This window comes from Daldinia childiae, assembly GCF_008694065.1.
Source record: "Daldinia childiae strain JS-1345 chromosome Unknown Scaffold8, whole genome shotgun sequence".
NCBI lineage: Eukaryota > Fungi > Ascomycota > Sordariomycetes > Xylariales > Hypoxylaceae > Daldinia > Daldinia childiae.
The window spans coordinates 1,174,423-1,200,711 of record NW_022984649.1 but is presented as its reverse complement, the minus strand read 5'-3'; the positions used below and the strand labels follow the sequence as shown (position 1 = coordinate 1,200,711).

The window sequence follows — 26,289 nt, the reverse complement described above, 5'->3', positions numbered from 1 at the left end:
TATCTACACTTAATTGATGAATTATTTGAGGGGTTCTATTTTAGGTCTCGTGACGTCAGGTAAGATCGCCGCCTTATCCCGTTTATGATAGGGTAGAGTATCGCGCGCATATATGTATGTTATGTGCATACAACATGCATTAGGTATACTAGTCCTATCCACAGCTCCGTAAAGCCGGGGCGGAAAGGAGGTTCTAGCCGGAAAGGCATCGCGAATTAGTGTCGATCGATTACCTAGGCAATGTAAGTTATTGGAGGAATTACATCCTTTTACCTTATCAAATAGACGGGTATGCGCCGTAGACGTATTTATAGAGTCATGGATATATATTTATTTCGTTGATAATATTCGGTATTATACTTGGCATTTTAGTGTTATCAGTTATCAGATGTTTGAATCGCCCCCCGGAGCAATTAGAAAGTTCCAAGGTTCTAGGTAATGTCTAATGGATATTGAAGTATTCAAGTACCTTTACTAAAACACATCTTAACTGGACACTCGGCATGTGAAAGTTGATTGCCGATATACCTACATGCATGCATGGAACTTACAGCAAGCAACTTAGAATCGAAAGTTTCCATGCTACACCACACCCTCCCTCTCATGATCGAGACTATATACGAATAGAGTGTCTTAGTCTCGAGTTTCTTCATGTCTTATTACATCTTCTCCGTCACTCCCCCATATGTCTCCTCATCTGTGTTACCCTCCGCCAGCACACATCCTGATCCTTTTCTTTTCTTTCCCTATCAGGTTTTCTAGCTCGCCCCCAAAGCTGACATATGCGCCAACACAAATAACTAAGACATTCTGAATTGCCCCAAATCGCAATAACAATGTGACACGACAAATTCTTCAGCTCGTTAATCATCGCTCAAGTGAAGCGAACAATTTCGCCCGATACAGTTCGCAGGACGCCTTACAATGGCGGTCTTTAGTCCACTACAATTCTTCATATTCCCATTCCTCTTCTTTGTCGCCCTTCCGCTTGCCCTCTGCGCCGGCTTCACGACTATCTTAGCATTCATGGTCTTGTTCTTACGCCTATTCCTCGTATATTTCGACGTCGGGCTTGAGACTTTGCGCTATGTGTTAGTAGGCCATACCGCACATTCTCGGTCTATGGCACATCGACGGACTCCTTCGGGTACCCCGCCGCACTCGCCAGAATCCTCTCCATCATCTTCGCCTGAGGCGCGGCATAGGCGCCGACGCAGCAAGATACATGGCAGCTTTAGTAGCGGCTCTGCCACGCCTATTAGCAGCTTCGATGGTCTTGCCCTGACACCCACCACTGGGCTCGAAAGGGACTTCGAGGGTGTGGGAGGATGGAGATTAGATAGCGTGGATGTCGATGCGGATACCGCGAACCAACAGTGGTACAGCCTTAATTCGCGGCTCGAACTTCCGGACCGACGCCATCATTCCAGATCACATAGCGGAGGTACTGTGTTGCCAGGAAATAGCGGGTTAGGCCTATATATGAAGGGTGCGAGCGCGTCGACGGCTTATAATCCGGAAGGACTAAAGATATATGCATCGCCCAATAGCTCAAGATCAAGAACACCAACAAGTAGCAGGCCACGCAGCTTTACTAAGGTCGACGATAACGAATATTTCCCCATAGTAGAGAGGAAGCATACTAAAAATAACCGGTGTTAATAATGAAGAGGAGGATACAACACGTTCGAGAGTTGTTAACAAAATGGTTTACTAGAGATAATCGGTTTATGTAAAGATTGTCTTGCTGGATAGAAAGGGTTGGCGTTCTGTAAAAACTCTTACGTATGGGTTCGTGGGGGAAAATCAGGAGTATGGTCTCAAGGTCAGAAGTTATGGACAATAGGTCTGATCTTGATTATCTGGCAAAAGTGGGATCTGGCGCTGGTTTGTATCACAACTCAAATATGTTTTATAAGTGAATTAGTATGTGTATAAGACTCGACATAACTTGTGGTATTCCAACAATTAAAAACGCCTAACACCGTGCAGTAATTTTCATAATGTTCATCCCACATAAGCCCCCCTGAGTTAGAGACTCGGCTAAAGCTCTAACTCTAGAGCGTTTGCCAAAAATAATTAGCATAGAAGAAGCGCGAGAACTTCTTGTCCATATTTATAACATGAACATCGCCCTTGCGATCGTTACGCACAATGGCTCTGGAGAACTCGCCGTCCTTTTCGTCTCGCTCTAGATCGATTCCTAGACTCCGATACACCTTTAGACGTAGCAATACCTCGTCATCGACTGGATCCCTTCTCTTTGCTGCGTCTTCGGGCGATCCTTCTAGTCCCTGTAATTCTAGTTCCTGCAAACGCGCTGCTAGATCGGCCTGTTGGGATGATAGACGTTCTGCTTCCATCTCTAAATCGGAGACTGCTTTCGCGATGCGGAATTTCTGGGTATCGAGGCGCGAAATCTCAGATGCGTGGACGGATGACGAGTGCGCTGATGTGAGCTCTTCATGTTGTGCCTGGAGTGTGTTGAGAGAACGGCCAAGTTCTAATTTGTTTATGTTAATATGAATTTAACGATTAATCGGATGATAGGGGTATCATACTCTTCAGCGAGGTTTCAGCTTCTTTGATTCGGAGCTCTCGGGCTTGATTTAATGTAGACAGAGAGTCACTGATGCGCGAAACAGCGAGCTTATCGGGGCCGATATTAAAATTGTTGATTGTATGGTGGATGAGCTAGATGGTGTCAGTAATTTGAATTTGAGATAGAGCAAAAATGGAGTTTTATTACAGTAGCAGGGTCCTCGTCTAGAAGCATCGTGACTGTGTATATTGATTTTATTCTTCGTGTTATAATCGTCAATAAATCCTAGGTTATTCGATGTGATTTTGATTCTTTTTATAAAGCAAAAAGTTGGGATGTCGAGAAGTGAACAAAACAAACCGCGGTATCACCAGGACGACCTAGCGCAAAGTACCTAGGTACAAATATGTATATATCATGTACCCCACCTATCGTTTTGCGTCATTAGCGCCACAAACATAGCCCACCTTCCGACAGCCTACAGGTGATGACTTGAGAGCTCCCGCCACATTTGGAGGCAGCCGTACTTATTAACTTTGCCGTCATTAGGATATATTCTCAACAATACTCTCGTTTGATATTACCTACGAATACATATCCACTGTACGACAAGATATACAACTCGAGCGCAAGTCACATACCCTATAGTGTGTACCATTACTACGACTCTTTCTACTTGAGAAAAACCGCACAATCCGAGCTATACACTAAAAATCTGCTAATACCAATAAGATGACGGCTCTACCTTGTGAGTATGCCTGTCTATTGCGCTCGGCCTAAGTCGCTCAGGAAATATAAAATTGCTAAATTATATTGTTTTTCTTAACTATAGATGCCGTAGATGCGGAAAGGTATAATTCTCTATAATTATTCCCCCGCTTTGACTTGTCAACTAAATTTTTATTCCGATAGCCCGCTGAAAGATGCGGAACTCCAAACGTTGCGCGCACAATATGAGAAAGAGGGCGAGATGGCCGGTATCCAAACAAAATTCAACTACGCATGGGTACGTCGATATATGCGGTCTCTCAAGAACTACCTCGCAGTATACTCATCATCTTCTATAGGGCCTGATCAAGTCGAATACTCGAAGCGATCAACAGTTAGGTGTGCGTCTCCTCTCGGACATATTTCGAGTATCGCCCGACCGCCGACGTGAATGTCTCTATTACTTAGCACTCGCCAACTTCAAGCTTGGAAACTATGGGGAGGCAAGACGCTATAATGATTTGTTGCTGGATAAGGAACCTGCCAATCATCAGGCGGCAGACCTGCGCAAATTGATCGACGACAAGGTAACAAAAGAGGGCCTTATGGGTGTTGCGATCATAAGCGGTGTCGCTATCGCGGCTGGCGTGGTTGGTGGAATTCTGTTCCGCGGCAAGAGGCGGTAGAAGCTTGGCGGAAGCCTCCGTAGGGAAAACTCGGAAACATGATAGATCACCGTAAGAGGTTGCTAATGCGGTTATATCGAACTGATGGCGTTGTAACGGCTGGTGAAGGGGAGCCGTATCCCTATCAATACATGTTATGGTAGTCTGCCTAAGACGTAGGTGTAATCCTAGACGGTCGAGGCAAGGGAACGGTTTTACTAAAGCACTGGTGTTTGGGATCTAGCGTCGTGGCATTAAGCTACAGTACAAGTATGTCGATTTATATATAAATCACTCAGCTCTATTTTTGATTGGTGTCAAATCTATCGCCCTTACGAAGAGGAATTGGTGGTTTGCGTAGTGTTGTTGATGTTGATAATATCAGTATCCAGACGACCTCGCGTGACCTTTTTTTTTTTTTTTTTTTTTTTAAAGGAGTGTAAACAACTTTGAGGGGCTAGATTTAGAAATAGGCATCTACACTTTCACTTGACTCACTAGCAACCAAGTATTACAAACAAGAGGTCTAAATAAATCAGTACAATATTTCAAGCAAACCACCTTGAATTCTAAAGTTGTCGAAAGAGTCTGGGTAGTTAATGTACCTAAGTACCTACGTACTTAAGGGCAGTGTGTGCCCATACTGAGGTCCTGAGTCAGGTACCTTAGGTAATGCGCAGTTCTATGAAAGGTTACATAATCAAACTCACGTCCATAAAATGTGGCTGTTCAGTACTTAGGTACACTGTGTGTGGACCTCACTTGGACTTTCCCATCCACCATGCCCCGCGGTACGTGTGTGGGTACTTAGGTACATGTACGTGTATCTACCTAAGGTGAACATTAAACTTTAGTTAAAATATCCACCTGTAAATGACGAAAGGAACTGGGCAACTGTCCGTTGCTAACCAAGTCACTTCAAAACCTTAGTCTTAAGCTTCTTGAAGGCGCATTATTTAACAACAAGCGCTATTAAAGCACAAAGACCTTTTTCGACTAGTAATATAAATAATAACCACTTCCGATCATTGGATGATTACCACAGAAGCTAGAGTAAGGAGACGCTTGGGGATTCTGGCAGGATAACCCTTGGTACAAATGGACATCAGATCTCTGATCTTCTAAACTTTCCTGTGGCAAGACAAATATTCAAGCTTCCTTTTTCCAACATCTCTTGGAATTTCTCTTTGCCTTCAACCTGCCGACATACACAGGTTCGACATTACTTATATGATCTTCCGTGACATCCGCTGACATATTCATAGCTGGTGCTTGATTCCGAGGTGCGCCACATTTAATACTTTACACCTTACACCTTTACAATACGACTCATCTAAATTGTTCAGCTGCTAACTAATGTATAACAGCTGTCGCAGAGCCTACCTTTGATATATTTCCTACTGTTGCATTTCGTACACAAACTCTAGGTCTAAAATCTGCCTTGTCAGGTATATGATCAACCTAACGTTGCGGCTTGCATTACAATCTACCACATATCGGACTTCAAACACCCCACGTCAGCCTCATCCAACCTCACCCAATTCAACCGACTTTATTACTTTAGTCGCCACTCGCCTAACCAACCTAAACCCTTTTTTGTCTGGACGCGATAGCCTCAAAGGGACCAGAATCGTTAAGCGATCGATACGTCTATTCTACAGTTTGATTTGTCATTCTGGCGTTCCGAGCCCTTCGAGCAGCCGGCCTAGCTATTGGCCTCGGAGTCACTGCCCTCGTCGCCTATCAACAGTCTAGACAGGGCCAGATGGCGTCTAGAAACCACCATTTAGACGCGACGGGCGATCGCGAGGTAGTCTTCTGCCATAGCTGCAATAACGAGTGGTACCAAGATCAACGCCCGGATACTTTAGAATGCCCCCAGTGCCACAGCGATATTACAGAGATAGTATGTTGGTTTGAAACATTATGTCAGAGTATCTCACTAATTAGCAAGTAGGTTTCACTAGGAAGCGATCCCCGTAATTTAGACGACAACGATTTACTACCTGGTTTCGGGCAGCACCGTCGCTTTCATCCCCCACACTTCGATTCTGATGAAGACCCCGACGAGGATGATATTGAGGAACACATACTTCATGGTCCTGGAGGCTTTTATGGCCACCGATCTATATTGCGGTCCCCCGATAGCCAAGGCCTTAGAACCGCCCCCCGAACGGGTCCCGAGAATCCCGACCAGATCATGCGCAGATTCACAGAACTCATATCAGATATAGGAGGAAACCCCTCCATTGGTCGGTCCGGTCCAGACACACTATTCGGGGGTAGTCAAGCCCCGCGAGTTACGCTTCAGAGATTTTCTGGTCCCGGCTTCACCGGTGGTGTCAGTAGTGTTACCTTTACGTCCAGTTCCGCACGAGCTCGGCCCGATCCTAGCCATGGTCCCGGATTAGGCCCTGAAGATCCGTTTCAAAGGTAAAGTTTCCTTTCCTGATATTCAACTTAGAGTATTCCAAGGTTTATATTACATTTATATAATCTTTGTTTTGTGACTTGCTAATATATATATATGACAGAGTCTTTGGGAATATAATGGGAGACCTAGGTCCTCCACCCATGGGTCGCGACTCTCCAAATGGTTCAAATCAAACTGGTCGGGAGGGCAATCTACGCCAGCCAGCAGATTTTTCGCTAGCTCTAAGCCAACTAATAGCGAGCCTCATAAATCCTCACACAGCTCACGGCGATGCGGTTTATTCTCAGGAGGCACTGGACCGCATCATCACGAGTCTCATGGAGGCAAATCCGCAGTCAAATGCGCCAGCACCTGCTTCGGAGGAGGCTATTGCAAATCTACCAAAGAAGAAGTTAGACGAGGAGATGCTAGGGCCTGAATTGAAAGGCGAATGCACTATATGTATCGACGAGGTGAAAGTGGGGGACGAAGCTGTTGTGCTACCCTGTAAGCACTGGTTTCACGAACAGTGCGCCGTCTTATGGTTAAAACAACACAACACGTGTCCTATCTGCCGTGCGTCTATCGACGGCGAGGCTGCTGGCCGTCCCGTTAATGCAGCCTCAGATGCACAGCCTGGCTCGTCTGGTACTTCGTCTCAGCACCGTAGACGGGATGATGCTCCGCCAATAAGTCGCCTAAGATCCGATCAAACTAATTCTTCAAGCCGAGCGTCAACATTTAGACGAGACTCTAACTCGCCCCCGACACACACTGGAACAGCCCCGGCCAGGGTTAGAAGCCCTTCCCCTTCCAGCCGTCGCTCGGCGCAAAGCGATAGGGCACGTGATGGAAGAGGTTCTATCGGCGGCCCATTTCATTGGATTAGAGATCAATTCAGAGGAGACAGACGCTAGTCAATATATACTTGCTCGATCCTTTCAGCCTTTCGGAGTCTTTTACTGCGTTCGGAATTAAGCATTTTGATATTATTTGATGATAAGCCAAAACACAATAGCGCAGGTTTGGCGAGGATCATGGTATCCTAAGTTTTATGAAACTCCACAAAAAGGCTACGATCTTATGAATCATGTGGCCAGACTCTTTTACCATAGGAATAGCGTGTTCAAAGGGGTTTAGGGGTCGCCTAGACCACATCCCAGTATCTCTGCGCGGACCTTCTTCGATGGATCATTTCTTTTAGGGGCTTACTAATTGCCTAGGCCGATGGATAATGAAGATTACTCGAGAATAATGAAGTATACAAGCCTGATAAGGAGGTTTGGAACGAGCCTATTGTCCACGCGGCTTTCGGGATAGCAAAAGCAGATTAGGGGCCTTCACTGAGTTAATAGATCTCCATGCGTTCATGAATATTAATTCTGCGGTGAATTAACGCAACACAAGTCTGCATTAAGAAGTCTTTTTTTACCTAGGTACCTTGATAATTAATATGACATGATCGTTTTCGTATCTTCGTATGCCTAAGGTTTTTTCCCTTGCGGTATTGTGTGAAATATGAGTAAAGATTTCTTAATTAAGATATATGTTTTATTACTTTAAGTGAATTTTTCCTGTTTTATAAGAAATAGTAAAAAATAAAAAAATAAATCATAAAAGAGGTAAAATCTTATTAATGTTTAAATGACTTAGGGGTAGATTCAGTAATAGACCTATTAGAAATAAGTGTATAAGATGCATGTAACACTCTCGTGAAGATATATATAAAAGCTTAAAAGACAAGTAGTCATAGTTTAATATATTCTAGTACCTATTCACCAAAGATATAATATTTGATAAATACTAAGTATGGTGCGGTGTAAACCTTAGGCTGTTATGTTACCCGGGGGGTAACCTCGAGTTCTATATTATCCAAACTTAGTTCGCCTACATTTCCCCTAAACAAATTATCAATTAATTAGGCGATTCCTTCACAATACCTTTAAGACCTTTGAAAGAATACAATGGGAAATATCTGAAACATGAAAGGGCCAAGTCATCTAAGATTGTGTTTAGCGACATAATGAGATTGATTCTTCGCACAATAAAGTTGTCGAGTCTCTACGTCTTGTGTATAATGGATGAATCTTTTATTCATAGTGTGTGAATAGCATTGTTCTATAATGTCGTATTCTATCAAGGCTTAGCGCGTTTCAGCGCGAGAAGTGTCTTTCATCTATTGTTTGCGGTGTCTCTATATCTAGTCTACACTTCGCCCCGGGGTCGCCAGATATTTTTACGGTTCAGGCAGACGATGAGTAGTGAGCGGCCATCATACTGCGAGCTACGAAGAGTCTGCCTGCCTTCTCTGTATATATTATCAGCTACTTCATATATATGGGACGGGTTTCGTTGGTTTTTATTTTTATTAGGTAAATGGAGGATATCCTAGGTCTGGCGTAAGCGGAGTTTTAATGACATCTATATCGAACGTATACGACTAAGAACGGAGAACAAAGGAGGTACGTTGGACGTTCCCACACATTATATGTGCTTTTAAAGCGTTGAGGTGTGCAGATATCTCGGATGGTACGTACAAACCTACTGGACATTAACGAAATCAAACGAAATCATTACTATCACCAACTAAGAACAAAGAAAACCTTACAACTACGAAGTATATAAACAACAAAGAATTGGAGAGGTTTGAACCCCTAATTATTTTTTTTTTCTACGGACTTTTCTAAACTTGGCTTGGTAAGTTAATGCAGCACCAGCTGATTATACTCACCAGAAAGATAAAACAATAACAAAGAAGCAAGATAAAGAACAAGGAACAATGCCTTGTAGATCCATGGAAATAGGTTTGCATAAGAGTCCAGCTCCCGAACCCTAACTTATCTCTCAGTACTCACCCAATGACTTTGAATAACAACGTATCAAGGTCGGTTGGTGGCTAATATCATAGAATCGCACGTCATGTCTTCGGGTATCTTACCAATGAGCGTAGATATACAATGGCGCGCTAGGTAAAGATTACAGGTTGGTTTACTAAAGCCTGAGACGATCTCCTAACCGTTTCAATATCCTTAGAAACGAGTCTTGCATAGTTAGGAGATCACCTTTTAGATCTGTCCTAGCTCGGAACGTACGATATTACATTACCTTGTCATAGTCGAGATTGAGTAGAGAGAGTAGTTCCAGGTACGTGCTCACCTTTTCCACCGAGACAAAGCTGTCTCGAATTTACCGCCGGCACAGCTGCCGGTACGGATAAGCGACCTGCCGAACGAGAATCGGCGTAAAGGTATCGAGGATAATATCAAAGTCAGGACTATTACCGGTTGGATTGGTACTAGTGTAGAAGCGCCCGTCGTGTCCCAGGAAGTAGTACTTGTCGCGTAGGAACATGATGCGAGCCAGCAGCTCCGGACGGAGATCCCAATGCCCGTTGGTTATATGCACGCCGTCGCGCTCGGCGAGCTCGTACAGAATCCGAGAGGAAACCCTCTCGCCGTTCTGCAGCGCCATCGTCACCCGCAAGCGCATCTCATCTACATGGAGCGTCTGGCCATGACTACGTATGAATCGCTCTCGCTGCAGCCGCAGTTCCTGTCGTCGCTGGTAGCGCGCGGCTTGCTGGCGCTCCCACTCGCGCCGGGGCGTGCCTGTGCGCAGACCCATCATCCTGGCGATGTACGAGAAGGTTGCGTGTCTGATGCCGTTTTGGAACGGGCGTCGAGACTGGTTTGAGTTAGATCGAGATTGCATGATTGCGGATAAGAAGCAAAGGGTGTCAGTAAGTCTTTTACTTTTCGTACAAGTGTACTTTTTAGTTCGGCGTTGGGGTATCGTTGATAGGAGTATGCTATCTTGGTATGATGCTGGAAATAAAAACTCCAGATGAAAGGGAATCTGTCCATGTATATATAGATGAAGGAAACGTAACAGGTACACTATCGTTATTCCGGAAACTGGTGATAGTTTTTGGAGGAGAGGCTTTTTTGCTAACATAGCGGGTGTTCTTTGACTTCAACTATGGTAGTGGACAATAGTGTTGTGAGGTTGGTATACGATGAAAGGGGACAAACGGGTTGTTTGGGAAGAACCTTATATACGCCATGTATATATCGTTAGATCTTCTATTTTTTGAGCCACACTTTTCTTGGGCAATTATGGACCGGTGTCTGGTTCTTTACGATGGAACGTACTATTTTATTCATGAGACATACCTATATATACACCTATATATACCTAGGTCGCGTTGAGGGTATCTTATAGACTAGGCGGCTATCAAGTGATAGGGGAAGGGTTTGGAATACGGAGGATTGGTTGGGTTGAGTTGGCTTTTGGATAACTTCTTACTTTATGGAAGGTATATACTCTCACATAAAGTGGTAATAGAAAAGCATAGCCATAATGAGGCATTGTGTCTTATTACCTTAACGAGGGAGTTGGTTTCAAGTTACAATCTAATTACACTCTTTATTAACATCGCAGAGCCGTGGCATTAGTTGATTTTATTTTGTTATAGGGGTCAAGAAGACGAGTCAATATCGTGCAGTCTTAAGAACAAGAGCCTATCTAATAGCCATTTGAAGCCTACCTACCACCCGGTCAACAGCCATTGGGTACCTCAGATACTATCTGCCTCTCTCCAAAAAGAAAGGAAATATCTTATTTCGAGGCTTTACTCAGCTCTGGACCTAAGACTTAGCGGTATAGATTAGGACTCTTTCCAGTGAGAAAAGAGATGACAAAAAGAAACTTCCTCTCAAACACCCCTTTATTTCGCATAGTCCTCGGTTAAGCGATGATGTGGAAGCTTGGATTTTTTGCTTCTTACGACTTACGGGATAAGCTTCATCTGTTTGCTGCCGATATTTAAGAGGCCTAACTTCTACTACTTTTAAAATGCTAGGTCTCCCAGCGAATACCACGTCTCTAAGGCTACTTATCTCTCGATTTTCATGAGATTTTATAGGTGATGATATATGAGTATTAAACTCATCAATACCATTATGGAACCCCATGGAAAGTGCACCATTCATTTATGAAGGGGTACTTAATCTTCAATAGAAAATAATAAAAAGTCAATTCTTATTAAAATGGAAATAACCAGGTATATTTTCCTCCAAAAATTATGACATAGGGTATCACTCCAAACTAGCCCATCCTAAGATCTTTCCGCCCTCAGCAAGCAAGTAACCAGTATCGTGGGGTGGTTGTGGACATACCAGCTCTCTTATTTCTTAGACTCCTTAGCAGCGGTGCTTTGTGCGAGACTGGTTGAGGCACTGGTGCTCCCACTTTTCCTCCGCAGTATCTTTGGCCCAGCGGAAGTGGTTGTAGTGGCAGTTGCCGTCTTGGATACTGGGTTCCATCCGTCCTTCTCTAACTTCCATCCCTTGGACGAATTGTTGTCTGCCATTCTCTTGGTAGAAAGGGTATGTTGAAGGGGGAAGTGATCCGAAATGGTAGGCGATGTCCGTTGGAAGGTGGTTTGTGAGGTTGTTGTGGTGGTGTTATTCTAGAACTTAGAGGCTAGGTTAGAAGCCTGGCCGATGTTTTATATAGAGCTCTGTGTGAAGCAATATTCATGATTAATCTAAGAATATTTTAGTGAGATAACTCCAAGGTGTTACAACAAACGTTGTTTCGAAGTAAATTGAATGGAGTGGTTATCTGTTTTCTAGTTGCAAAGTCACAGATATATCTACAGACTACATCATGACTTTTAACGAGACGAACTTAAAAAGTATGGAAGCAACTTAGTTATTCTTTAAGTAACTAGCTCTAGACTATGGAGGTTAGTGAATATGTATATTGGGAGCACCCATTGTTATAGATGCGTCATCAAGAATACTGTCAAGTTCAAATCGAAATACCAAGTAGTATTGAATCTTAGTTTGGTTCATCTAGTGAATAGGACTTAAGTCAACAAGAGAAAGCAATCTTCTTGAAACATCTAACTATGCATATTGTCTTTATAACTGATATGAAAATTATTAGATAATTTTCGGACTATTACTACCTTACTGTAGGCATTAGTGACATATGTAATGAAGATATTTACAATAAAGAAAGGAGTAAATATAAGCCACAAAATGGCTGTGTAAATATATGTGATGACTAATTAGAGAACAACCCCTATTCTTGGAACCCAACCTTTGGGGTCTTCCATATTGGGTCATGCTTCCAGCTTGCAGGGACTGCATATAATACAATTAATATGGTAGTATTGCATATTACCCTGGACGGTCCGTATTCCTTTATTTCTTGATTCTCGACTATGTGATCCCGACGATAAATTGATTAGGCAATATATCCCCGTATGATTAAGAATAATTCTATAAATACGCGTATCGTATTGACTTACACGTATAGTCAAAAGAAGGGCGTCTCGGAAGATCGGCAGAGATGAAGATAATAAACTCATATATGTAGAAGTACTTGTTTGTTAAGATTGATTGTGTAAGCTGGTGCTAGTGACGATATGTCCATGTAACAACAGCCCACTCGCTTGCCTCCAATCAGTCTGGACATTTTCTGTCAGATATCATGAATAGGTGCGTCGCCTCGACCTTCTTGTCGAACTCACCAGGCGTCCATGCTGCACTCCAGCTTTATATTACTGCTTGATGATACCCCCGTAAGCAGCCGCCTCGGGATCAGCCAATGCGCGCGTTTTTTTTTTCGGTCGAAATCGAGCGTCTAGAAAGATGCAGGAAGCACCACACAATGCAGTATTATCTTACTCTTGCTTAAGAACGATTTAATATTAAAGTTGGCATTGCTGGCGTAATCTGAGGGTGGAGGTTAAGATAGTCTCCAACGCCGCCACTCGGAAGCCCAACCAGAATGCACGTACGGTCAGCAGGGAAAGCCGGGATGCATCAGCATTGGCGTCTATGCCTTGGCCCTGCCCTCCCCCCCGGAGTCGATCGATCGCGGAAGCCTAGCCTTGTCGGATACCAGCGATAGTAGTGCTCACTGCTAATCTGAGCGGACTACCCCGGACTGGGGGGTGAAACAGTTGGTCGCGGCCCAACGAGGGATTTCACATCCCTCCCAACTTGCTACCAATACCTTGGACCGGCCTCGGCTGTCAATATGTGACTGGTTCATTCGTAGACCATCTTACTTGCATATCCTTGGGCAGGGATCGCTGTTAAGCTTCCGATGGATCGCTCTACTATCCGATGTGCTGGGAGTTGATATCTCTACCTTAATGCATCATCCTGTAGCCGCGCACCAATGATCGAGGCAGGTCGAGAAGAACCGTTCGCCCATACCAACGGCACACCATAATCGGAGTCTTCATTAAAGCAGATGTTGGTATACGAAATGAGCTGTTACTCTTAACATGATTGGATGTTGTTTTCTATGAATCATCCTTGAGCTATTCGCAAGTGTTACAAGTAAGGACCCTGGATTGTATCAGAAGATATTGCTATACTTGCTTCTACATCACGGTCCCGAGATGGCTCTGTTGAAAACCCTGTCCCGAACTTTAAGCTGGATCTTGCATAACGTAGTTGGATCCTCTTGGATATATGGCTCCTATGAAGCTCCCCCCTGGCCATCTGCTTAGACTTCTCCAATACTTCAATTGGTAGATAGTCTACTTGTTGGTCAACTAAGATGAAGCCATCTAAATAAGACAAGTGAGATACACCAAGCCGAGTTAAGTAGGTAGAGCTTAAGAACTGATGATCAATGAGGTACTCTCTTCTAGCTCTGACTATTGTGTTAATATGCTGCCTCTTAATCCTTGACAACTTGAAGACGCTTACGCAAAGGTATCCGACCGTCTAACGATTCATAGAATTGTCCTAGTTGGCATATTCCAACTAGAGGACCAGTCACCCTATGCTCTATAGCCGCGCACTGGGTTGCCTTAGGGTAAAGGTCAGGCTCGTTAGGTCAATAGCTCTTCTATGCTTCCCGAATGTTAACAATTTCACGATCATGATTGCTGTGACCATCTCATCATAGTGGCAAGGCGCAGATAATCATAGAGTTGTCTTGCCTTTAGAATCTATAGAGCCCGCAAACTATTCCAGATCTTGCCAACGTCTTACCTTCACATTATTTATCGGAGCCCGAACGGCCGAGCATACCAGCCAGACATATTCACCGCCGTCGTGGCAAAAGACTATAGACGGAGCCATCGCTGTCTCACACACCCTCTTCATTACCAATTCCTTCCCAACTAGGAAGACGCCTAGCAGTTCGAAAAATTCGGTATTTATTAGAGGCGTTATCGCATGGTTTTGAACCATGACTGCATCAATACCGGAAGCACAATTATTGTTACACAGCGGTCGAATTTGGCGTTGAAGGTCGTCTATAGGGTGTAGAGATTTTAAGTTGTACATAACAGGGCGCCATAGCGGTGAAATATCGGAGCTGAAGTTCTATGGAGATCCCATTTTTAATGAATTGAGTTGACGATGGTGATTCTCGCGAGGTTGGGCTAGGCCAGTAATTGTAATGCAGCTCATCCACTTCTCCATTTTGAATATAGAAGTTCCCAACTCCGCACTTAATTGAAGACGACGTTGTAACTTGATTAAGGCAACATAATGCGATCGGTCAAAAGCTGCGAAGCTGTTTAGAAATCGACGAACAAACTTTGACTTGGAAGAAAAATGTTCTATAATACCAGTGTTTTGTTTTTAGAACGCTGAGTAATGTCTATGTCTTATATTATTCGTCGATGCACTATGTTTAGTCAACCCGACAAATGCAGAAGAGATGCAGAACGTCCAAAATAGGCAGCCCGACCTTACCATAAGGTCGGCTCACTACCAGACCACTACCAGACCCTCGGGGACGAAGCCATTGGTTCTTAGTGCTTAGTATCTGCGAGGCTAATACGATCCCCATAGCCATATTAACCAGACAAGGTAACGGGATTTGACCAGGCTGACGAGCAAAGCCCGTTAATAAGAGTCGAAAGACTCGAGAATAACTCTAGAAAACTGTACCTGTCAGATCTAGTTGTTCCACATAGACGCCTGCATATGATTGTACATACTTCTATACCCATGATATGCATGACTAAGGTAGTAACCAAGTTTTTATATTAGCTTATGAAATAAGTCGCATGGAATCGGGGATGCAGGTTGGGGGGGACATCTTGGGGGAGCATCTTGTAGAAATCTTACTAATTATCTTAATAGAAAAGGTCAGAACTTAAGCCGTGAAATCTATGACAAGGCCTGCGCCCTATCATATTACGACGCCCTCCAATAAATATTGACGTAATCTCGTCCTAGACTGGGTTAGCACGAGGGTAACTGTAACTAGTGTAGATTTAACCCCCTAGGACTCAAGGATTGGATGTTGGATTCTGGGGATGGGGCCGCCACCGCCTAGAGTTACCTAACTAGAATAACTATACTATTATTCGTTATTGTTATTGTTATTATTATTATTGAATATTCTGCCAAGTTCTAGTATTAGGTTTACTTTGACGACAAGAAGAATATATCCCCGATCACCGAGTAACAATATCCGAGTAACGATAACTCAGTCGGTGATAACTAAACGGGTAACATGTAACATCCTAGTCCTTGTCTTCCGACTTAGCCGAGGTATACCATGAATTTACCAGATAATAGTTAGTTATTACCAAAAGTCATAGTTAATGTTTAATTCTTGCTCACGATACTATGTAATAAAATGCCCAAATATTTAGAAAGGCGACCAATAAACCGGCTCATGCTGTCATCCAGTTAGTATCTAGTTTAGTCAGTCGATTAGTTAGTTAGTCAGTCAGTCAGCACGAGTTGTTCGGCATTTCTAATCGTAGCGGCGTGCCTGCAGGTTCATATCGCCCTCCGAGTTTGCGACTTGTCATCCATGATCCATCAAAGATCCCTACCACTTCCTACCATTTTCCTACTCCGCGGGCTGACCCCTGTCGAAGCGGCACCCCTTCGGCACCTAAAGAGCTTAGCTAGACCGCTTGCGGGGGGAATCCGTCAGGTATCCAATTAATGGACCGTACAAGGTACAATACCTTGAAGTTACATTCATTAGTGTAATACACCGACATGCGCCGGATTTCGTAAACTCAACTTACCTACAGTGCTATCAAGGTCAGAAGTATCTCACTACTCGATGTAAACACTTTCATACGTACGAGTTACAAACAGGCTAAGGCTTATATCTCATGTATGTATAGACCGGGCATGACGTGACGTCCCAAGAACTGCAGCAAGTGAGCCAAGGAGCTGGGCGAAGCAAGCCATGCGATATTCTACCTAATGTATGAACTTGCATTGGTTGTATTATTACAATATACCTATGATACAAAGTCCATAGCTACCTAACCTATTGTGTATAATAAGATGTATTTAAGTAGCTTACCACAAATACATAAACTTATTAAGGAGGCGAGATAAAAAAAAATACATAATGTACCTTGGAGTATGTATGTGTATGTGTGTGTCAACTGACATATCTAATATGATAGTTACATTAAGTCCATATGATACTCTTTTAACCCTATTATTCATCTCTATTCCTTATTATTCCTTATTTTTACAATAGCTTTAAACTACTTAACCTAACCTAACTTAACTTAACTTAAACCTTGCCGTTAAATCGTGCCGAACTCTTCCCAGTCTTTTCCCAAATCGAATTCCCCCAGTCGATCCTCTTCGATTCCCCAATTTTATTTTTTAAATTCCTTGAAGAACGGGAACCAAAAACAAAAAAAAAGTCTTGGCTTCTTCCCTCAATTGTCACTTTATGTTTCTTTATATCCATCCATTCCCAATTTCCGCCAACACCCCCAACCTTGTCTAATTGATCAAGCCTCATTAGACGATCGGCTCTTATTCCCGGATGCGCCACCTGCAGTTCTGTGTTCAGCCTCAATTGAATCCTCCCGGGCAGATTGCAGCCATTGCAGCATAGCAATACCCGCGCCCTAAGATCAGAGAGACAAGAGCAACGCGCATGTCGTCATCTCAGGTTCCGACGGAATTGTTGTACGGCAGTGGAGGATACTCTGGAAATTCTGCCAATTCCGCTGCTTCCGCAACATCTGCTTTGTCGCCAATTACAATACTTACACCGACCTCAGCGAGTACACTTTACACCTCACCCGATTCGGCAACTCAACCTTTTTTCGGCACCAAGTCTGAACCTGATGATGGCGACGGCACGAGTAGTGGAGGTAGTGTTACCGCCGTACCTCCGTTCTCCGAACCCTTAAAGAAGAAACAGAAGCGCAACAAACCAACGCTATCGTGTTATGAATGTGTTGAACGAAAAACGAAGGCAAGTAAATGCTACAATTCTAGCAATTAAATAAAAATAATTTCCGACGCCACATTCTATATCTATTCTACATCTAGCCAGTGTTAGACCAAATTGATTTCCTTTTTTTCCGATGGTTGCGTCAGTATCACGTAGCACTACGGAGAAATAATGCGCATCAAATCATTTTTAACCCCTTTATGCTTTTTTCTTCTTTTATTATTATTTCCCATTGACTAGGTCATATTTCGGGAGAGAAAATAATAACAACGGGAAACTAACGACTAAATTATAAGCCGTTGTTGAAATAAGTTTCTACAAAAAGAGGAGGAATAACAGTATAACGTTAAAAGTAATACCTCGGGTTATGGAGGGATTTCGACAGAGCATCAGCATGCGTTATGTTGGAAACGAAACTGGCGTGACTTAGAAGAATTATCTTTCTACCTTCAATCGACTGCTATGATTCTACATCCGCAGCTACTAACATGTCCGGCTTCGACTTTAGTGCGATCGAGGTAGACCTCACTGTTTAGCTTGTAAGCATACTTACAATATTCGGTTCTCTTACACGATCTTATGTTTACGAGACCCTGTCAGGTATAAAACGACAAACAGAATGCAAATATGCGCACGTGGCAAACCTTCTCGAGTAAGCCGATATTGTTTACTTTAGAAACAATTTTTCGTTGAAAAGGGGGCAACGCGACTAACAAGTCTTAGAGAGACATCACGATCGGCCACTAACGGCCGTAGGATGACGAAACCACCGAAGAAGAAGGTGACGATGAGTGGGATAAGACCTTCGATTCCAAATATAGCAGATAGAGGTATTCCCATCAGTCGGATGACATCTCGTGGGTCCGTCGCGCTGTCAACAGGGCTCATCTCTAACGTTTCTCTATCCCACCCAACAGCATCCAATGTCTTTGGGGTAGGCTCTGAACATCCATTTGCCAACTACTGGACTTGCGAGGGCGGGCTCCCCGAGGTCATCGGGGTTCTACCCGACAAGTTGCAGACCGATATCCTCATCAGCCAGTACTACGACTGCGTGGACCCGGTCTATCCCATAATTGACCGCCATGCGTTCTATCTCGAGTACGAACACTTCTGGTCCTTACGAGATTCCGAGAAGACCGATGCCGCTTTCGTAGGCTTGCTCTTCACTATGATGGCTTTGGGAACGCAATTCGTTATGACGACGAATCCTAAAGATCGCAAGCAAACTGCCGAGTTCTACGCCTCGGCAGGTAATCAAGCGCTGCGCATGTCTTCATATTTAAATACGGCTTCATTACGTTCTGTTCAAGCTATGGTTCTAGTTGGCTATTTCTTGATAAACGATAATCATGCGTCAGACGGTTGGGCTTTTTCAGGCTTGTTATGTACGTGAACCCCCTAAGTGCCCATCATCCTCCCCTTTGCGCTCTCAAATAGGGGCCGAGATCAATGATTAGGAAAACCTCATGCGTATCTAGCACTATCTATACCTTGCAAAGGAGTTGTACCAGGGTATCGCACAGATGGCATAACCGGAAAATTACTAACTCTAAGCGTTACAGTGAGGCAAGCTTATGCGATGGGTCTGCATAGAGATCCAAATATAGGTAGGCCGAGGTAGCTATTAGTGACGGTGCACTCCGAGAAGCTGATGAAAAAACTTCTACCAGTGGTTCCCGGCGCAAGCGAATTCGAAAAGCAACAACGGCGCAAATTGTGGCAAGCCGTCCTCGTCCAGGATACCTTTCTAACGGTGCTACTCTCGCTACCCCCCAACGCCACGCACACGGACGTCAAAGTGGAGGACTTCGTCGACGACATATCCGGGTTCGGCGAGTCGAACCCAATCGACACGGCATACATCCGCGGGTCCTGGATGCTAGCAAACCTAGTGCAAGAAACCATCTCCAGCCCGCGCTCTCTCGACGTGCCCATCTGCTCCACGCAGCGGCAGAAGTCGAAACTAGTGGCGGATTTCCGCGCCGTCTACCGCTCGTTCCCTGACGTGTTCCGGTCGTGGGACCAGGAGAGCATCGCGCAACTCGCGTGCACGAACAAGCGCGTGGTGCGGCAGACGCTGTTTCTGAGCAGCAATTACTACCACAACCTCATGCTAGTGCACGCCTCCGAGAGCCCCGACGTCCCTGTCAACATCCGCGCGACGCTCGAGGCCGCGCACGAAGCCATCACGTGTTTCTTCGTGCTGTGCACGCTGTTCGACCCCGAGGCGAGGGTGTGGTGGGTTTTCCACCACAGGGCGTTTTTGGAGGCCTTGTGTATAGGGAGCGTGCTGCGCGAGGCGGGGAGGGATCCGGCGACTTCGGATCAGTTCTTAAGGGATCCGCTGTTTGCGAGGGCGAGGGCTGATATAAGTACGTTCTTCCCCCCTCCCCCCAGGTCCAATGCGTTTTTGGGTTCTTGCTGTTTTCTGTTTGAATGCTAACGGGTTTCCTAGCGCGTATGGTCCAGATCATGAAGATGATGGCGGATGGCGAGTGGGGATCTGATGACGCGAGGACGAGGGTGGCGGTTTTGAGCGAGTTTTTGTAGATATTGTGGTGGGTGGGAGGTGGTAGCTATGAAGATTGGTGGTAGGGGGTGGGTGAGCTTGTATATAGACTCTAATGCACATTATGATCATCGTACCTGATATATAATTATCGTTTTGCATATAAATCATAGTTCTTTGGCATAGCAGCTTCATTTATCGAAGGTTAGGGGGTTTGAAAGTGGAAGCCTACCTACGTATATGAGATAAGGAGTTTTGGTAATAGGGGTAAATGCGAATATGCGAATAGTCTAAATTGGTACGCATTGGGGAACAAGCCGTCTGTATACATACGGCGAGAATTATCACAATCCCAAGACCTATATCCTCTTGGCGCGTCTTTTAGAGGCTAATTATCAACTATTGCCTCTACTGGCAATAGTTTTAAGCTATGCTGATACCATTTATACCCCCATGGATGAACAAAGTCCAAATGATCGATCAGAACACCACCTTTCCAATTACACGGCCTTGGTGATTCATTATGACAGAATCCATCATTACGATCATCGAAGTCCAAGTTAAGGCGGCCGGTAATGACCAAAGTGCTTAAGTCGAAAGAACATCGTCGGAGACGAGGGTGTTTGAAGTCCTGTAAAGAGCAACTTGGAGGACTCCCATCCATGAAATTATCATCCAGGAAGGGCTAATTCATCAACACACGCCCCTTTTCAAACTCCCTTTCCATGAATTCAGGGAACCCGCTAGTCGGGGGTGCGTTTGATTTCGACATTGTTGGTTGAGATCCGGTGGTAATGGAAGTAAACAATCGATTTAGACTTGAAGACATTGGTTAAATGCCCTTATATAAGTGGAACTAAGTCACATGAAATCTTTCTTGTTGGCAATACATCGTAAACACATCTTCTACAACGACGGACATGACCTATACTAAAAAGGGGGGTTTGAGAAAAACAGCCTATGTGTCATTTCACAATGAGGGAGTACCACCAGTTCGTCTTATCTATAAAATGCCTCATAATACTATTAGTTTCGAAGTCGAAGTGCGAATGTAGATCCTATAGCTATAGTAACTAGATCTCGACTCAGGCACTTACCGCCTCCGTACGCATATCTAAATAACAGCTATATCATATCCTATAGGTATCTGGAATTTACTACCCGCCTTAAGAAAAGCGACGTCACTGCTCCTAGAGAAATGAGTCGAGTATAACAGGAAAGACGAGTCAAATCGATGAACACTATAGAGCTTGATCAACTTAGGTGCCTGTTGGTGCTGATAGCGGGAGTTAGTTGGAATATATCCAACAGCCATATCATGCCTAGTACATATAGTCTTTAAACCAACAGTAGTACCCGGCAAATATGACTATATCTACACTCCTGAGGCTTAATCCGACGGCTTAACACACGATCTTAGTCTCCGTGAACTAATACTGTATCACCACCTAAGATCATTTCCTGCTCATGGTGATAAGGTTGGACACTACCAAGGACGGGCTTGTTTCCAATAAGGGCTACGTGGTGATATTGTTGGTGACTCCTTCTTGCATATGGTTGGACAATTATTCATTGGGTAGGTAACATTTACCATACCAAGAACCACTTAGAGGCTCTTGACAAACTTTTTCATGCGAGCCAGCCGGCTCTTTGCTCTCTAACGGTATAGAGTGGGCGGGATACTAGATTTTCTAGATCATATGGTTATACTAAACATACGATTATCCTATATTAGGTCTAAAAATGTCTCTTATCTAGGTAGGGCAAATACGCGAGTAGTCTTAATGTATGAGGTTGAATGGAACTTAAAGGGGGATAGTCTAGGAGACAGGAATAATGAAAGGCCTTCGGAAGAGAGTAATATGAATCAACTATCAACTTTAAAATCATATACATATAGTATATTGTCTACATAATTGCAACCTCCCTTTGGATTTGCAGCTGTACCAGATGTCTCTCGGGAAAGGGGGTCTTAACAGCCAATACAACAGACTTAAGTGAAGGAGGCCCGGAAAGGAATCAACGAGCTTAATTCACGAGTTAGGCGATGATGATAATAGAACTGCTTAGACACCACGAGAGATCCAACACTAGTTCCCCGATCTACTCGGCTATGTATAAGTCGTCACAATCCTGACCCCTCTCCTACGTGTCTATCTATATACACATCAAACCTACCTCATCGACACCAACATGCGGAATATACGACGCGAAGGACCAACCGAAACACTCACCTAATCATCACGGAGTAGCCCATATAATTCCTATTCATCTAAACATAAACCAGAACGCCGAGTTACGCGTCGAGCCCTCGTCACAGAGAAAATTGCCCGAACCTCCTTACCAACCGCAGCATCAAGCTGTCGGTAGATAATTAAAATCCAAACCAACAACACAACATCACATCCCAAGTGCTCCCCGCGTGTGTATGAATCTCGCATTTGCCATAACATCGACGAGACCGATTCCATCAATGCATGTAGGGACGACACCGCATTTAATCAATCAGGTAATCGGTCAGTCCTCACCATGCCGCACGGACCGGTCCCCGTCACCACACCTGGGTACCTAACATCCTAACATAGGTATCCTCGCGAACTCACATACATAACATCTCAGATCTCGGAACGGCCTCCATAAAGGCAAGTTCACCGACGCCCACAGAACCCAACCCAACTCTACAAAACATATATATCTATCTTCGGTTCGGACAAGCGGATATCGACCTCCAGGAAGAGCGGAAGCTATCCATCACCGAACCGAACCCAGACCGAACCAATATGTTACAGCAATTTGCTTTTCTCGGATCTTTCCTTTAATCCCAGCTGGCTCGAGCGCAGCCTCCCTACATAATAATAGGTCCCAGGTATCTTAGGTACCTAACCTAACCTAATATATAGGTATGTTACAATATAAGACCTATAATACGACGTACGGGCCATACATAATGAGGCGAAAAAAAAAAAGAAAAAAAGAAAAGAGATGACCGTGAACCACATGTGGGTTTTACGCAACGCACCGCACCGCACCGCATCCCCAACCTCCTGAGCGCTGAACTCCGCGTACTCCGAACATACACATGTAAAGTCCCCTTACATTAGGCACACAACCGAATCTCGGTCAACGTCCAGACGGGCCGAATCGGCATCGCGAATCGAAATCGATATTGTACATTAATAGGTACCTTGATATGTGACACGGAGATTTATTTCTGTTCTTTTCTTTTCTGCATAAGCTGAGCTGAGCAGAATAAAACTCGTCGTCCCTTTACATATTTCCATGTTAGGTACCTACTTCTTATCCTCGTATGTATTAACTAACATTATGCAAAAAATTTCATCCCATCCAATTCATTCATCCAATTAATACGGTGCCCGCAAAATGCGGCCGCACTTTGCTCGCCACCAACGGCCCTTCCCGTCGTTCCCCTTACTTTAATTCTGACGGCTCGTGGACAAAGCTTCGATATTTGTGGTTTATTCGTAGATCATCGATAAAACGTGAAACGTCGATAGAATCAAGACAACTCAATCCGAATACAGCAACTTATTCATCATCATAAACGTCATAACCATGCAGTACAGTTTAACTAGTTAGATATATTATTAGGCTTCTTGTAGTCTCTTATGTACCAGGGGTTTTCAGCCCCCCCTCCCTCAAAACAGCATTAACTGCTGTGTCACCCTTATTCTCCGAAAAACCCCCAGCTGCTCATTATGAAAGGAGTGGCCGTATATCCGGTATTATTTGACCCACCCCCTCCAGATGAAGCTGAAAGAGGGCATATTGATAGCCTTGTATGCACATATTTTGTTCGCGGCCGTGAGTCCCGTAAAGTCGTGATAGGTGTAAGTAGTCACCATAGTAGAATGATCCTGAATGTATTCAAACCCCGTCTGGGCTGTTGATGTTAAATATCAAAACTTCCCCCTGTATCCAACTCCAAGCACATTTTAAGACTCAAAACATGTGCATGCTTTTTTCTCTGTCCGCACCCCACATGAGTAAAATAGAAAACTATATATAATTTTCAAGATGACATCTCATAATTTAGGGGGAAGTATATAGTCCTGTCGCAATAGCATCCAATAAAGCTGTCATTCTCTGTAAGCCAACTCCGTTGCGATGCTGCATGCGAGTAAACAATTTTGAATGGTTGAGATGTGGTTTGTATATACGTAAACGACGGTGGTAGGTAATTGTAGTAGGGAGACTGCTTAATCTGCTTAATGCGCATGAAGCATAACAAAGCAAAGGGACCTCGTCATTCTAAGACGTGGGTCCATCTATTTGCCCTGTCGGTTTGGAGATCGGCTGGTAGTCGTCCATATCCTGTACCCCTTCGTCCTCCACTTCAATAACATTTTGCTTGACGACTTCTTGCTTAGGAGATGTCTTTAATGCCGGCGTGCCCATACTCTTCCGCATCGTTGTGGGGCGATAGCTCCGGGACTGGATGGGCCAGGGCGAGGCTAGCTCGGGAGTGTTTTCCGTTTCAGAACGTGTTAGTTCCTTGTCGGCAGCCTCCTTCGTCAAAGCAAGGCGCGCTTTAATCTTTTCGATCTCTTCGGCGCAGTCACCGTCTCGAAGAAATTGATGTGCTCCTTGTTCACACATACCCTGAACGAACTCGAGGCCTTTGTCTAGCTCCTCCCAGATATCACCCCTGTCCTGGAATGCGCCCAGTCCGCCATTAAGACCTGATCGAGTCACCCGCGCACTCACCCTACCGGCAACTACGTTTCGTGGTCCCATTTGCCGAGTGCTCTTGAAGCGGAGCTTGATATCTTCCGCTGACTCTTCCTTAGCTTGTATGCCTGTAGCGTCGGCGGCGACGGCGATGAGATTATCCCTGGGCTTTAGTTCACCATTCCCACTACCCGGCCTGTCCTCCTCGTCATCATCGGGCATCTCAATCTCGGCTAGACGTCTGATGCGGGCCACTTTGGCAGCCATCTTCGCTTTACGCATGGCATTGCGCTGCATCGACACGAACTTGACTAACTCCTCAAAGAATGACTGTACATAACTGTCGTAGTATACGATGATCATATTCCGTGACCTATAATTTTGGACGGCGTTCTCGGTGCTCATCATGGATTCGGTCTTCGGCTTCTTCCGAACAACGGCGCGCGCTCGTCGCTGTGCCGTTGCCATAACCTCGTTGGTCTGACGTTGAAGGGAGGTGTTCGATCGTGGCTCACTCACGGGACTCGAGGGTACCTCAGCAGCACCGTCATTTGGCTGTCGAGGTTCATTCGGGGCTAGGGGAGGTGGCGTCGAGACGCGTATCGTGTCTAGTATTTGGCCAGGTGCGCCTTCATCTCTCGGTCTTAGAGATTCTGTTGACCCCTTATTCCTTATAGATCGAGCTGAAGACTTGGATTGGTTCTCAGGTAACATAGCCAGATCCTGCTGGCGCTGATCGATTTGTCCATTGAGTTCCTCGAGACGTTTAAGCCAGTCGGGAATGTTAGTAATCAGGGCTTTCAAAGAATCTGTCGCCATTCTGGATAGATAGATATGAATGTAAATATGTTGTATTTAGTTCGAGATTGAAGCTAAGAAGCAGATATGTGACCGTACCCTGACATCAAACTCCTACTTGGGAGGTAGAGGAGTCGGTGAGGAGGTGAACAGGGTAGGTAAAAGGGAGGTTAGGCGATTGTTAAGTTGATATGCCACTGGTCATGACATCTAGCCAAGCCCATGCACAATGGGCACCTGAGCTACCTAACGAACTCGACACTTCCAATGCTACAATTTAGACCTGAGCAGGCCAATTCGATGTCTCGTCTCTCGAATATTAACCAATTAGAAAATTGTTTAGTCGATGTAATATAAACGTCACAAAAACTTGATCAATTGCTCTTCGAATCAAGAGAAAGGATGGTTAATTCAGGCGGATATGGCGGGGAGAAAAAGGAAGAAATCGGATCGAGTGGAAACAGAGTTGATATCGAAGGAAGATTATGAGAATTGGCAGTTCTGTGGGGTATCGAGATACATATGCTGGTTGGTTTAAAAGCAGTTACGGTACGATTATTTCTGGGCTTGCCTTCCCTAGGATCCATCATATCCATAGGTCCACTAGGTACGTTTGCTTTTGGTACGTACATACTTGAGATATCCATCCATGTAGGTACTATATTATTGTACCTACCTATCTACTATAATAATATTGTACTATCAGATTAGTTACACTATCTTAGTCTGGGGCTTTGCCAGCCGC

General features: G+C 44.5%; 7 protein-coding genes across 7 annotated transcripts; 4 read left to right on the top strand and 3 right to left on the bottom strand.

The window, feature by feature from the left end:
• Positions 1-924: 924 nt before the first annotated feature.
• GL218_07095 (uncharacterized protein) lies at positions 925-1,662 on the top strand (the record flags this gene model as incomplete). Its single annotated transcript, XM_033583839.1, has 1 exon — positions 925-1,662. One exon carries the CDS (start codon positions 925-927, stop codon positions 1,660-1,662), a length of 738 nt encoding a protein of 245 aa, XP_033432913.1.
• A 395-nt stretch (positions 1,663-2,057) lies between these two features.
• On the bottom strand, positions 2,058-2,776 carry GL218_07094 (putative kinetochore protein SPC24; the record flags this gene model as incomplete). Its single annotated transcript, XM_033583838.1, has 3 exons — positions 2,058-2,503; positions 2,562-2,694; positions 2,750-2,776. The coding sequence occupies 3 exons, from the start codon at positions 2,774-2,776 to the stop codon at positions 2,058-2,060; spliced, it is 606 nt and encodes a 201-aa protein (XP_033432912.1).
• A 498-nt stretch (positions 2,777-3,274) lies between these two features.
• Positions 3,275-3,936, top strand: GL218_07093 (Mitochondria fission 1 protein; the record flags this gene model as incomplete). The annotated part of the gene is made up of 4 exons (XM_033583837.1): positions 3,275-3,290; positions 3,375-3,393; positions 3,455-3,548; positions 3,610-3,936. The coding sequence occupies 4 exons, from the start codon at positions 3,275-3,277 to the stop codon at positions 3,934-3,936; spliced, it is 456 nt and encodes a 151-aa protein (XP_033432906.1).
• Positions 3,937-6,115: 2,179 nt separating this feature from the next.
• Positions 6,116-7,306, top strand: GL218_07092 (putative RING finger protein P32A8.03c; the record flags this gene model as incomplete). The annotated part of the gene is made up of 3 exons (XM_033583836.1): positions 6,116-6,348; positions 6,450-7,021; positions 7,074-7,306. The coding sequence occupies 3 exons, from the start codon at positions 6,116-6,118 to the stop codon at positions 7,304-7,306; spliced, it is 1,038 nt and encodes a 345-aa protein (XP_033432905.1).
• Positions 7,307-9,514: 2,208 nt separating this feature from the next.
• Positions 9,515-10,039, bottom strand: GL218_07091 (uncharacterized protein; the record flags this gene model as incomplete). The annotated part of the gene is made up of 1 exon (XM_033583835.1): positions 9,515-10,039. The coding sequence occupies one exon, from the start codon at positions 10,037-10,039 to the stop codon at positions 9,515-9,517; it is 525 nt and encodes a 174-aa protein (XP_033432908.1).
• Positions 10,040-17,242: 7,203 nt separating this feature from the next.
• Positions 17,243-20,098, top strand: GL218_07090 (uncharacterized protein; the record flags this gene model as incomplete). Its single annotated transcript, XM_033583834.1, has 7 exons — positions 17,243-17,566; positions 18,054-18,084; positions 18,146-18,197; positions 18,269-18,933; positions 19,111-19,155; positions 19,219-19,920; positions 20,004-20,098. 7 exons carry the CDS (start codon positions 17,243-17,245, stop codon positions 20,096-20,098), a joined length of 1,914 nt encoding a protein of 637 aa, XP_033432907.1.
• Positions 20,099-24,326: 4,228 nt separating this feature from the next.
• On the bottom strand, positions 24,327-25,565 carry GL218_07089 (uncharacterized protein; the record flags this gene model as incomplete). The annotated part of the gene is made up of 1 exon (XM_033583833.1): positions 24,327-25,565. One exon carries the CDS (start codon positions 25,563-25,565, stop codon positions 24,327-24,329), a length of 1,239 nt encoding a protein of 412 aa, XP_033433172.1.
• Between the last annotated feature and the right edge of the window lie 724 nt (positions 25,566-26,289).